Source organism: Phodopus roborovskii, unplaced genomic scaffold (assembly GCF_943737965.1).
Source record: "Phodopus roborovskii unplaced genomic scaffold, PHOROB, whole genome shotgun sequence".
Taxonomy (NCBI): Eukaryota; Metazoa; Chordata; class Mammalia; order Rodentia; family Cricetidae; genus Phodopus; species Phodopus roborovskii.
The window spans coordinates 11,446,148-11,458,375 of record NW_026126482.1 but is presented as its reverse complement, the minus strand read 5'-3'; the positions used below and the strand labels follow the sequence as shown (position 1 = coordinate 11,458,375).

The 12,228-nt window shown below is 43.1% G+C and overlaps 1 protein-coding gene and 1 non-coding gene across 2 annotated transcripts; both read left to right on the top strand.

Moving 5' to 3' along the window:
* The first annotated feature begins 7,263 nt into the window (after positions 1-7,263).
* Positions 7,264-11,555, top strand: Cks2 (CDC28 protein kinase regulatory subunit 2). Its single transcript, XM_051194087.1, has 3 exons — positions 7,264-7,428; positions 10,390-10,517; positions 11,228-11,555. Exons 1-3 carry the CDS (start codon positions 7,370-7,372, stop codon positions 11,278-11,280), a joined length of 240 nt encoding a protein of 79 aa, XP_051050044.1. The 5' UTR covers positions 7,264-7,369; the 3' UTR covers positions 11,281-11,555.
* LOC127229449 (small nucleolar RNA SNORA2/SNORA34 family) lies at positions 9,486-9,622 on the top strand. Its single transcript, XR_007835139.1, has one exon. It is a non-coding gene; the product is annotated as a small nucleolar RNA SNORA2/SNORA34 family (small nucleolar RNA).
* Positions 11,556-12,228: the final 673 nt, after the last annotated feature.

The window sequence follows — 12,228 nt, the reverse complement described above, 5'->3', positions numbered from 1 at the left end:
GTCAGGGTTCCCAGACAGAAAGTGACATTGAAATTCAGGACTTAAAGTTTGGACAGTTAAGCTGGCCAAACTTTGAGGTTGGAAGTATGTGCAGATAGTCCATTGCTGAGAAAGTTATGTTGCTTTAAGCTCTGACCTTCAATCAGCAATAAACACCTGAGAAATTGACCTCAAGTACTTGTACCTAGGAGCAACCAGATATTCATCTCCAGGGACAACCCAGATATTCATCTCCAGGGGCAACACTAGTTTTGTTCTGAAGTCAGCTTATCTGTCTTTGTGACTGAGAATACTATTGCATTCCTATGTCAGTCTGAGTAATGAAAACTATCCTAGATTTAGTTCTATTCATCATATTTATACCATTAAGCAGAAATCATCTTCCTGACCACCCACAGCTATATGGGGCCCAGTAGATGGAAAACACCCATAGCTGTTTTTAGTGGCACATGAGAAAAATTACAGAGACAAACAGTTGTCCACAGTCCAGTGGCCCCACAGCCTTGCCAAGTGAGGTACCCCATCAGAGAGTCACTCATCTAGTAGTTTGGCCTGTTGAATACTAGGTGTCACCTGATGTATACTCTCATGGCCTCCAGCAGGAGAATATTTAATTGGGGCTGACCTACAGTTTCACAGGTTTAGTCTATCATCATCATGGAAGGAAACTGAGAGTACATCTTGATCCCCAGGCATCAGGGAAAGAACTGACTTGAGCCTCTGAGACCTCAAAGCCTGCCCCCACAGTGATACACTTCCTCCAACAAGGCCAAACCTCTTAATAGTGTCATTCCCTATGGACCAACCATTCAAGTACATGAGTCTATGGTGGCCATTCCTATTCAAACCACTGTACTCATCAAAGCCACCTGAGATGGGTGGGCTACCTCCGCTGTTTATGTTATGAACCCTGGGGTTAGGTCCCTGGACACAGGTGGCTGCCCATCTGCCAGCACACAGAAGGGCAGAACTATGGCCATGCCACAAAGCACACAAGTTTACCAAAGAAGATACTTCATTCAGAACAAAGTGATAGAACAGATTATAGAGGATTCACTGTCAAGACTATCATGGTCCACATGAGTGAGAGTACTTATGGAACCTAATTCTTGCTCAAGGATTCTTTTTATGGGGACATACTCTTTTTACAAAAAAGATTTGCCTTGCTGTTATAGGATATTTTGATCACACTTTAACACTCCCAAGACTGCCAATAAAGTTTTCTTTCAATCAGAGGGCAGAGCTAGCTACTAGCTGACCAAAATTAGCCATAGAGGTTTTGGGGGAGCAGAGATATAAAGAAAGACACAGGAAATGGTAAGGCGGGGCTTAGGAAGATTTGGCCCTTTTGGATCAAGGAAGGAGAAAGGAGGCCACTGGTCATTTCTCTGCCACTTCTCTGATCATTCAGGTTCTTACGCTGACATCTGACTAGGGACTTTCCATCACTAGCAAACAACACACAATGCAAGCCTTTTAGCCCAACTAATCAGATTAATTTGTTCTTTCTATTGTTAGGAATAGCCATAAAGTTTCTAGACAACTAAAGATGCATAACAACTATTTCTATGGTTTAGAGAGGAGGTTTGGTTACCCATTAGAAAGTTCCCAGCTCCCCTAGGGCTTTAGTTCACTCTTCAGGTAAAATGGAGCCTAAAGGTAAAATGGCATATTCATGGTGCTTTTTGCTTGCTCCCTTCAACACCTCATGTAATAGGCACTTAAGATAGCGTTTGTCTGGAAAGCACTGAGACCTTATTGGAGACTACAAGGAAGCCAAAAGTAGGATGAAAGCCTGGCATCTGTCTTTATTCTGTACCTGTCTTCTCCATCTTGCTTCACCTGCTGACCTCTGCATGCAGGGATGCGGACCACTCAATGACTGTCCCTCTAGAAGCTAGTGGCATCTGTGATAGGTAACCTTGTCAGCTTGATGGGATTTAAAATCACTATGGAGACAAAATTCTGAGCATGTCTATGAAATATTATCTAGATTACTTATCTCGGTTAATTGAAATGGGAAGACCCATCCTAACTGTGGGGTGAATATAAAAAAACAAAAACAAACAAAAAAGCCAGCCAAGCACTGGCATCCATGTCTCTGCTTCCTGGAGTGGATGCAGTGTGCATGGCTCCTCCAGCTCCTGGTGCCAAGCCTTCCCATGATAGACTGTACCCTGGAACCCGGAGTCAAGCAAACCCTTCCTTCCATAAGTTAATTCTATCGGGTACTTTCTCAAAGCAAGGAGGCAAATGACTGATATACTAACCTCATTCTTCCTCGAGCCTAGAGCACTAATGTGAGAGTATCTTGGAGCTATCCGCTTTTTATAATGTCTGGTTCCGCTCTCAAAGGTCTGAAGTCATTGGCCAGGACAGCTTAGTTATGTGTGCCTTGTGCTCATGCCCCACTTCTTCCTCTATTTAAACCTAACGTTCTTACACTCCAAAGATGAAAAAGATGTTTATCATGAGGGATAGATGATGAATCCAGAAAAAAGGTCCACTCAGAACTCTCCAGAATGTACGCTGGTTTAGAGAGGTACTCCTAATTAACCATCTTTGGTTGTGTTAGCACTACTCTTCATAGTGGCACAAAACACCTGATAAGAAACAACTTCAGGGAAGAAGGGCTTATTTTGGCTCACAGTGTGGGGGTATAGCCCACACTGTGGGAAGAGCATGGTGGCAAAAGCATTAGGCTGCTCGTTCACATCTGCATGGGTCAGCAGGAGAGGCGAGGGGGACACGTCTCAGCTGGCTTTTCCATCCACCATTGGTGGCGGTGACCACATTCACAGCTCACCGTGCCTAGTTAATACTCTCTGGGAAACCCTCACAGATATACCCAGTACTCTTCCACACCGATGCCCATAGTTTCTTAATCCAGCTGAGCTGACCTCTGGAATTAATCATGGCTTTTCTCCATAAAGATCTGGGGCACTCGTTGTTGGGTTACATACTTAGTAGCAGTTTTGAAATCTTTTTCACATCGCAGCACACAGGATGTGATCATATTTGCCCTCAGCAACAACAGGCATCTTAACAGTTTCCAATTTTAAAGTAGACATATGGACAGCTCTCCATATGTTGGCCATGGATCATTTGGAGTGTCTATGAAGTTTTTTCCTACTGTTCAGATAATGTTTATTAAAAATCAGAGCTCTATTTTTTAAGAAGCTTCTTCTTGGAAAGGAGAGATGGCTCAGCAAGACAGACCGCTATGAAAGGGGGAAAATCTATTTAAAGTCATTACTGTTAGGAGGTAGTTTGTTAGGTAACAATTAAAAACTATTTTAGCTCCCTTCTCCATCTTTATGCTTAATTTGTTGTAGAAGCAGCCTTTGGACAGTTAACATGTACAGACAGACTCTCTGGTGTGATGAGATCCGTGGAACATTCCAAGTTTTCCAACCTCTGTAGCATTTGAAAGGTATTGGAAGAGATCATTACATTTTTGAGCTGAGCCAGAAGTGCTGACACATACCATTATGTGTCCTAGAACTTAGGAGGCGGAGGAAAATGGATGTAACCACAGTGCCAGGATGACCACAGCTCCTTAGACATCCTGTCTCAACAAAATCAAAAAAGAAAAAAAAAATGAGCTATATTGTTAACATAAAACCAGTAAGCTACATCTCTAAGCAAGTTGGTCTGAATACTAAAAAGGAGGAAAACCAGTACAATTCATTTGATGAGGCCAATGTAGACTTTATGCCAGACTTTGAGAAGGGGAAGTACAACGAAGCAAAGTTAAGTCCACTTGCTGTTAAATGGTATGAATTTATTTCAGTTAAACATACCATTTCTCTTAAAATTGCATCTTGTAAAGTAGTCTGTGTCTCAAAAGTAATAGTGAAGTGAATATGAGCAAAGTAACAAGTATGATAAACAGGTATGCAAATTTTGTATAATTAACAACCCATACACCAAACAACTTTGTATAATTAACAACCCATACATTTTGTATAATTAATGACCCATACACCACACATCAGCAATTAATTTAATGGTAATGAGCCAATCTGACTCACATACTAATGAACATATATGTACCTAGAAAGAACTTTAATTGTTTTTATGTATTTAAATTTATCTCTCAGGAGGGGGATGTGCTAAGGCCTGAGTGAAGGACAACTTTGTGGAGTCAATTATCTCCTTTCACCGATGGCTTCTTTGGTCTAGACTCAGGTTGTCAGGGTTAGTAGCAAACAACTTAATCCAGGGAGCTATCTTTTCAGTTGGTGTGTGTGTGTGTGTGTGTGTGTGTTTATATGGGGACCAAAAGAGGATGCTATTCAATTCTTCTTGGCTGTGTTCCTTTGAGACAAGGTCTCTGTATGAGCCTGGTACCAGCTAGAGGCAAGCAAGCCTCAGCAATCCTCCTGTCTCCGCCCCTTCCTTCCTCCTACAGTGCTGGGTTACAGCTGTTCATGGCCACACCTGGCTTTTCACATGGGTGCTGGAGATTTGAACTTGGGCCCTCACAGAATTGGGCCACTGCTTCTTTCTCTTGGTTTGTGCTGTGTTCCTGGCAGCTGGTACTAATTAAAGGCTAGTCAAATTTGTTCTCTATATGTCTTCCTGATGAAAGCATTCCTGAAGAAAGTCCTCCAAGAGGGAGAAACTAGAAGCTGGTATGCCTCCTAAGGACTAGCCTCGGCAATCAAATGTTACTTTAGACTACTCCACTGGGTGAACACAGTCACCCCCAACTGACTCTCTTCAAGTCTACGTTCTCATTCCGAAATCCATTACTGAGGCAGATGTCCAGGACACAGGGACACAAGAAGAGGCCCTGTGATTATTCTGAAAGGGACTGAGGATACACTTGCCTGCAATGTCCAGCTGCATTTCCTGCTGCTAATAAAAAATTTAAGGGATACTTCTAATGCTTCTTCATAAGAATTATTGTATTTTTATGGATACTCTACCAGTTAACAAGTTTTCCCCTTTCTTCTACTTTCTGAGTAGATTAATCAGTGCCTGGCAGATTTGCTGAGTTTGAATTATAAGTATGTGAATTGTATTATTTTCTCCATCTATTAAGATACTAACATTTCTTTTTTGCTTTATGTGGTAAATTACACGGTGATACTGTTAGAAATATATTTGCTGACCATGATTTTTAGCATATAATATTAAAACATTCCAGATCTCCTTATATGATAAAGGTATGTAGGTATGTTTCTTGAAGCTAGGCACAGTGGTACTTGCCTGTAATTCCAGAATTGGGCAGGAGGAACATGAGTTCAAGGCCAACCCAGACTACATCGTGTTAGACTATGTTCCGAAAGGGAAAAAGAAAAAAGGTATGAGGGGCTGAGGGAAGGAAATGAGTGAAACATAAGCAAAATGTTAATCACTAACCCTGAGCCATTGGTATAGAGGAGTGGATTGCAATGCTCTGTATTTGAAAAGTGCCTCGTTTGTTTCTTGAGAACATGATCTCACTACCTAATCATGGCTGACTGGTACTATGTACCCTGGGAGACCTTGAACTCTAAGCAATCCTTTTGCCTCCGCCTCCTGAGCTCTGGCTACTTTCTTTCAAAATACATCCCTTATGAAGCTTTCCTTTCCTTTCCCACATTCTATTTAGCTAGCAACTTTCTCTCCTTTAATAGTTTGTTCACATCTTTACCATCACAGTACATTATTATGCCTACTTTGGAATATATCCCTATGCTGACAGTTTAAATTATTTTTTTACAAGTTCATTATTGAGTATTCACCATGCACAGGGACTCTAATATGCCCTAAGCATGAGTAATGAATAAAATAAATATGCTACCTACATTCGTTGCATGAAGAGACGGGAAACAACAAGTAGGCAAATGTGCAGTAAATGGTGGGCAGGAAACCTAAAGGATTCGGTCAATAGAGACTATTTGGAAAAGCAAGGTATTTCCAGATATTAAGGAAGACCTCTCAGAACAAGACACTCAGAACTCAAGGATTTGCGCGTTAAGGAACTGATATTTATGTCCCCCTCATAGTCACATGTTGAAATTTCAGTCACATATGATAGCTTCGGGAGGCAATTAGCACCTTTATTATTTTAGTGCTAACAACAAAACTTTTAAGCAGTATAAGAAGTTACAACACAGCAGGACGGTGGTAGCGCATCACTAGGCAGGCAGATGGATCTCTGTGAGGCCAGCCTGTTCTAGAGACCGAGTTCCAGGACAGGCTCCAAAGCAATACAGAGAAACCTGTCTCAAAAACAAACAAACACCCTGTCTCGAAAAACAAAACAAGTGAGAAGACCTTGTGCTCAGTTTTTAACCCAAGGCCAAGTGAAGTTAGGAAAACTGTCCTTGGAGTGACTGACTACGCATTAACCTGATCAACACCATACTAAGTTTGCAACAGCGAGGCTACCTGACCTGTTGTCTTCCGTGTTTACTGTTTGGGATAGGGTCACACCCGTCAAAGATCTTGGAGAGTACAAGGATTAAAGGCGTAGGCCACCATGCCTCAAGGGTAGAGTTGTTACCCCAGCAGCCCCACCAGATCAAAGCAGACAGGTCGCGGAGGGTTGGGGGGGGGGGGGAGAGGCTCGTTATGCTCCGCATGGTACTGCGACTAACAATTCGCACAAAACTGAATTGAACGTTAAGTCTGACACCGCAGAAAATAACGGCTTTTTGTAACTTGCTTCATCAAATCTCTACCTACATCCTGGCACGTTTTCTTCCAGTAACAGTTTTACACGAGCGCTTCGTTTTAAGCTGGCACCGGCCAGTAATTAGCGTTGCAGCGTGGGGCGGCGGAGGGCAGCCTACGCCCAGAAGTTTCCACACCTGGGCTGTCCCTGCGTGGGGCGGCAGAGCGGCCGCCAGCGGTACTCGCTCACTTCCGCGTGCCGGGCAGGAAGAGCGGGACAGCCCGCTGCCCGGGCCACCTTCCTCACCACCCACCGACCCCAGCCACCCACAGCCCGCTCCCGCCGCGCGGGTGAAGCTCGCAGCCCCGCTGGGGCCGCAAACCCCGCGATACCTCACCCCGGACCCGCCCACCCAACGGCCACTTCTAAACCACTGCGCACGCGCCATGCGGTCCGTAACGACTCGGCTCCGCCCTTCTTTCGTAACCCTAGGGAATGGCCGGGCGCTCCCCAGCGCGGCGCCGTGCCATCCTTACTCCCGCCCTCGTCGTCCCTGATTGGTTACCTGTCCTCGCGGGCGGCGTGGAACGTGATTGGCTAGTGATTCCGTCCAATCGGCGACGGGCTGTCCGATTCAAATCCAGAGCGTTGGGCCTGCGGTCGTTGGCCTCATTCGAGTCGTTGCGCCGGCCCTGGGCGGACGTGGAGCTCCCTGCGACCCGTTCCCTGCCCCCGTTTTCTCCTCCGCGCGCCGGCAGGATGGCCCACAAGCAGATCTACTACTCGGACAAGTACTTCGACGAGCACTACGAGTACCGGTGAGAGCGCCTGCGGAGGAGGCCCGCGCCGGGAGGGCAGGCCCGGCGGGCGGGACTCGGGGGTCCCTTAGAGGCCTCCGGCCGCGCCCTTTGGGGTTCGCAGGAGCTGCGGAGTCCGATGGCTCGTTCGGCAGCGCCTCAGCCGGGGGTTCGCCACCGCACCCGGCGCTCGCCCGGTCTGGCCCGGAGGGGGAAGTGCGGGGAGATGCGCGGGCCGCGGTTTGCGAGTGTCTGTTGGAGTAGCTCGACAGACGCAGCCACTCGGGGCCTTGTTAGAGCTTCGAGGGCAGCTTGGAAACTCGAGGTTGCCCCGGGAAGGTTTTGGGTCTCCCCCCTCTCCCCATTACCCTCAACTGCTCCTGTGTTTTGGCCTGGTGTGGGGCTGTTGAGGGAGTTCGGGTTCTGAACCCAGAGACGCTCTAGAAAGTACTGTAGTAAGCAAATAGATTGTGGGAAGTAGGGGGATGATTAGAGTCGGCTCTGTTTTAAATTCGTGCTGACCTGGGGTGTGGTCTCAAGGCCTTTCCGCCGCTGGGTCCTAACTAGGTTGGGACTAGAGCGTTGCATTCTGGGACACGGTCAAAATACCCAGGTGGGTAAAATCTAATGCCGCCCTTGGCCAAACAGTGACCGTGTTTTCTGTCTGCTGCCCTTTTAGGTTAGTCGCCAGCATGCTTTTTGAGAAATAAGACATTCTTTTGAGAGAGTGGACCACCCCACACACAATTTTCTCACGCCCCTAGTTAAGAAATCCTCACTCTTGGAAAACATTCTCTAATCTGTTTTACGATTTAGTAATATTTGAACTTGAATGCTTTTAACTAGGAAACTCTCGTGGGTTTTTTTAAACTATAAATTTTAATGTTTTTACATAGTAATTATAACCTTGTGAGCCAGCTGGCACAATATTCGATAGTTACAGTAACCCAAATCCCAGCTTGGGGATATCCAATAATCAAGAGAGAGTGGTTTTTACTGCTTTCCTAAATTTTGCAAATAATTCCAAGTGTTTAGCATACAGGCTTATGGGCTTGTATACATTTTAGGACATAATTGCCAGAGTGAGCTCATTTTTAAACTTGTGCTGTAAGTTGTACTTGTATTTGGAAGCTGCTGCTGGCCTGTCCAAAGTAATTTATTACAGTGTAACTTAGAAGTTGTCTCCTACCGCTGCTGTATTAGGAATGGAATGGAGAGCGCAGGAGGCTTATTTTGGAACCAGGTACAGATTAAATGGCTTTTCAAGCTTACCGTTCTGCCTAACTAAATCTTCCCAGTAGCTGAGATTATGGGTGTCTCTAGACAGATACCTGGCTGCATCTGCCTCCCAAGTCGTAGGAGTAAAGATGCACACCACCATAACTCTTTGGAGTCTGTCTTTACAGAAGGGAACATAGAGATCTGCCTGTGTTATTTGTGAAAGTAAATAGATAGGCATCACGTTTACCTTTGCAACACAGGGTATTTTGTACAGTCTTAAAAACTGGATATTTAGGATGAAGCTGTGGAGATCTCCCTGGGTTACACAGAAAGACAAAATAGTTATGAGGTGCCCTGAAATTTGGCAGTCCTTGCCTCCACTATGATCTGTGTAGCATCAAATAACAAAAATATTAAGTAGTATTTTAAGGAAATGGTAACTGGTTTGAGTAAGGACAGTTATATAGTTGCCTGGAAATGTCTAGGGGGTATGCCATGGTAGTAAGCATAATTTTGGAGTCATTTATCTTAAGTTTTCAGGATTATTTCCATTCAAATAATAAGCCACAGCCTAAAATCCTTGTTGTGGACAATTGGCTCATAGAAAGGGTTATGGATTGAGCTATCCCAGGTCCAAAAACCAGAACTGAATTGCACTTCTTGAATCTCTGTCTCATACTTAAAGTGATTAAAAATTACTAATTACTAACTTTGCATAAACTTAGTACCAGAAAGGGTAAAATGAGGCTGACAATCAAGGTTTTAGAAAAAGATACTTTGTGATAATTAAATGCTCTATTCAGGTAAGAGTGTAGATTTGTTTGTACATATATTTGTTAAAATTGTATGTATTTGTTTTGGCCCTGAATCAAGGCTGGCAGTTTGATGGAGCTGTTGGTTTCAAGCAGGAGCCTAAAGAAATGTCTTCCTATGGTCTGTTGGCCATTTCAGAAATTTGGAAATCTAATGGTCAATTCATTAGAAAGAAACAAATTGACTGGGTGGGTATTGTACGAAGTTCTGTAAATTGCAGTACTTGGGAGCCTAAGGCAAAAACATAAGGAATTTGAGGCTAACCTGCTCAACAGGAAGGAGAATGCCCTCTCCTCGTAAAACACTTCTATATATACAAGAACTTGTATATACTGCAGATCTAGTATTGTGTAACAGAAAACACATCGTCTTGCCCATTCTTCCCCCTCCTTTAGTAATCCCAGGTTGAGATGACTACTAATCCTGGGGCTAGTCTCTTTCCTTAACTCTTACCTGTGTAACTCACTATTATAATTACCTCTGGCTTTAGCTGCTGCTGTAGCTGTCCAGATACCATCAGTCTGTATCTAACAGGAAAAAGTGGCTATATTTTTAACTTTGATATAATCTTTTTCTTATAGTATGCATCTCAGAATTTTCTGCCTATATTTTGTAGACCAAGAGTTGTTTCATGATCAAAAGAAACTCTAGAAGAGGGTGACTATTCCTGAAATATTACTCAATAGCAAATACTCTAAAGAGTAAAATGCCTTTCATTTCTGTGCAGCTTACTATTGGCCTAATACTTGAACATAAGCCCTCAAAAGCCAGAAGTATAAGTTATAGGGAATACCCAAGATTGATACAAATAGTATTGTAATCTAGAGTTGCTTTAGAGAAATCTGTTTTGAGGACCAACCCTTCAAAATGTATTTGTCTCCATGGTAGTATAAAGTGATAATGGTGGGAAGACACAGCACTAATCTTTGGCTCAATCTTTTTTGACAGGCATGTCATGCTTCCCAGAGAACTCTCCAAACAAGTACCAAAAACTCATCTAATGTCTGAAGAGGAGTGGAGGAGACTTGGTGTCCAACAGAGTCTAGGTTGGGTTCATTACATGATTCATGAGCCAGGTAAGCTTTGCTATAAAATATTGACTAAATAGAAGTCTCTTAGGCTAGTGTATGATATTAACCAGTTTTCTAGATATTATGTAAAGAAAAACAATATTGTTATTAAAGTCTTGAGTCTGTGTTAAAACTTTCAAGGGATATGACACATATTTAAGAGTTCAAAGATTCTCCCTACTAAAGCAATGGAGGAACTTAACTACAGATTCCCAGCCTTTCTCACATTGAATTGGGAGGTATTAGGTCGACTCCTGGTTTAGTTATCTTTATCTTTTGGAATTAAAGTCTTCCTAGAGTCTAAATGTTCCATCTTTTCTTAGCTAAATGCAGGGAATACACCACGCCTTGCTTTCTGATGGCTTGTTTTGTGTGCTAAAATTAGACCTTTGTATTTGCTAGGCAAATACTCCCACCACCATATACAGCCATTCTATGCCATACATATGTTCAACATTGATTTTTCTGAAGTGCATTAGCATGAGATCCAATAGCTACTTTGGATGAGATACTGGTTTCACATTTATCTTTTCACTGGGAATGAGATTTTGCAGGTAGAAGCCATTCTCTCCAGAATAAACTAAAGATCTAAACAGTGGAGCAAAGCTATTATGAGATAGTTTGCCTGTGTTTGGTGTTTGTTATATTGAGACTAAACACTTAATAGTGACTAGTTGTTGGCATGAAACTTAATGATGAATATTTCCTTTCCACAGAGCCGCATATTCTTCTCTTTAGACGACCTCTTCCAAAAGAACAACAAAAATGAAATGCAGCTGGGATCGCCTAATCTTTTTCAATTTAATGTATATGTGTATATAAGGTAGTATTCAGTGAATACTTGAAAAGTGTACAAATCTTTCACCCATACCTGTGCATGAGCTGTATTCTTCACAGCAACAGAGCTCAGTTAAATGCAACTGCAAGTAGGTTATTTTAAGTTGTTAAAGATAAATTTTCTTGTAGTTTTTTTTCTTAATATAAGTAGTGCCTGTTTTACTTTACCTGTTACTTTTGTTAAATAAAGTTTGTATGTTGCATTTATCACTGTTGAAATTTGACTTGACTCATTCAATCATTTTAGCCCTGGAAGAAATAAACATACTTTAAAAAAGGATTAAAGGCGTACACTACCGCCCAGTTTACTGGGGATATTTAACCTATTAAAGTCAAAATAGACTTTCACTTTATTGGTATTGTTTCCCAGATAACTGAATTCTTCAAGTGAACAGAAAAGCCCACAATGTCTACAGAACACCAGTGGTTTCAGAGAAAACTGAGGAAGCATTGGGATGGGGGGAGGGGTGCACATCTTTAATCCTGGCATTAATGAGGCAGAGACAAAGTTCCAGGACAGCCAGGGCTACAGAGAGACCCTGTCTTGAAAAACCAAAGGGGGGGGCACTGAAACACCATATGTTTACATCTGCTGTCTTTTTGTCGGCCAGGAAATTAAGTATAGACACATTAGTAGATTGCCATGAGAAATGTAACATAAGACCCTGATTAGGCTGGGCAGTGGTGACACACAACCTTTAAAGTCATCAAGGCGAATTCCGTCCTTTTTCAAGACAACCAGGGCGACACTGAGAAACGCTGTCTTGACTGCCCTCTCCTAAAAGACCCTGATTAGATTAACAAGGGTGACTTGCACTAGAACAGTAAACACTAGTGAGCAAGGCTTGGGTGTGCGGGCATGTATGGTAAACAGAACTGG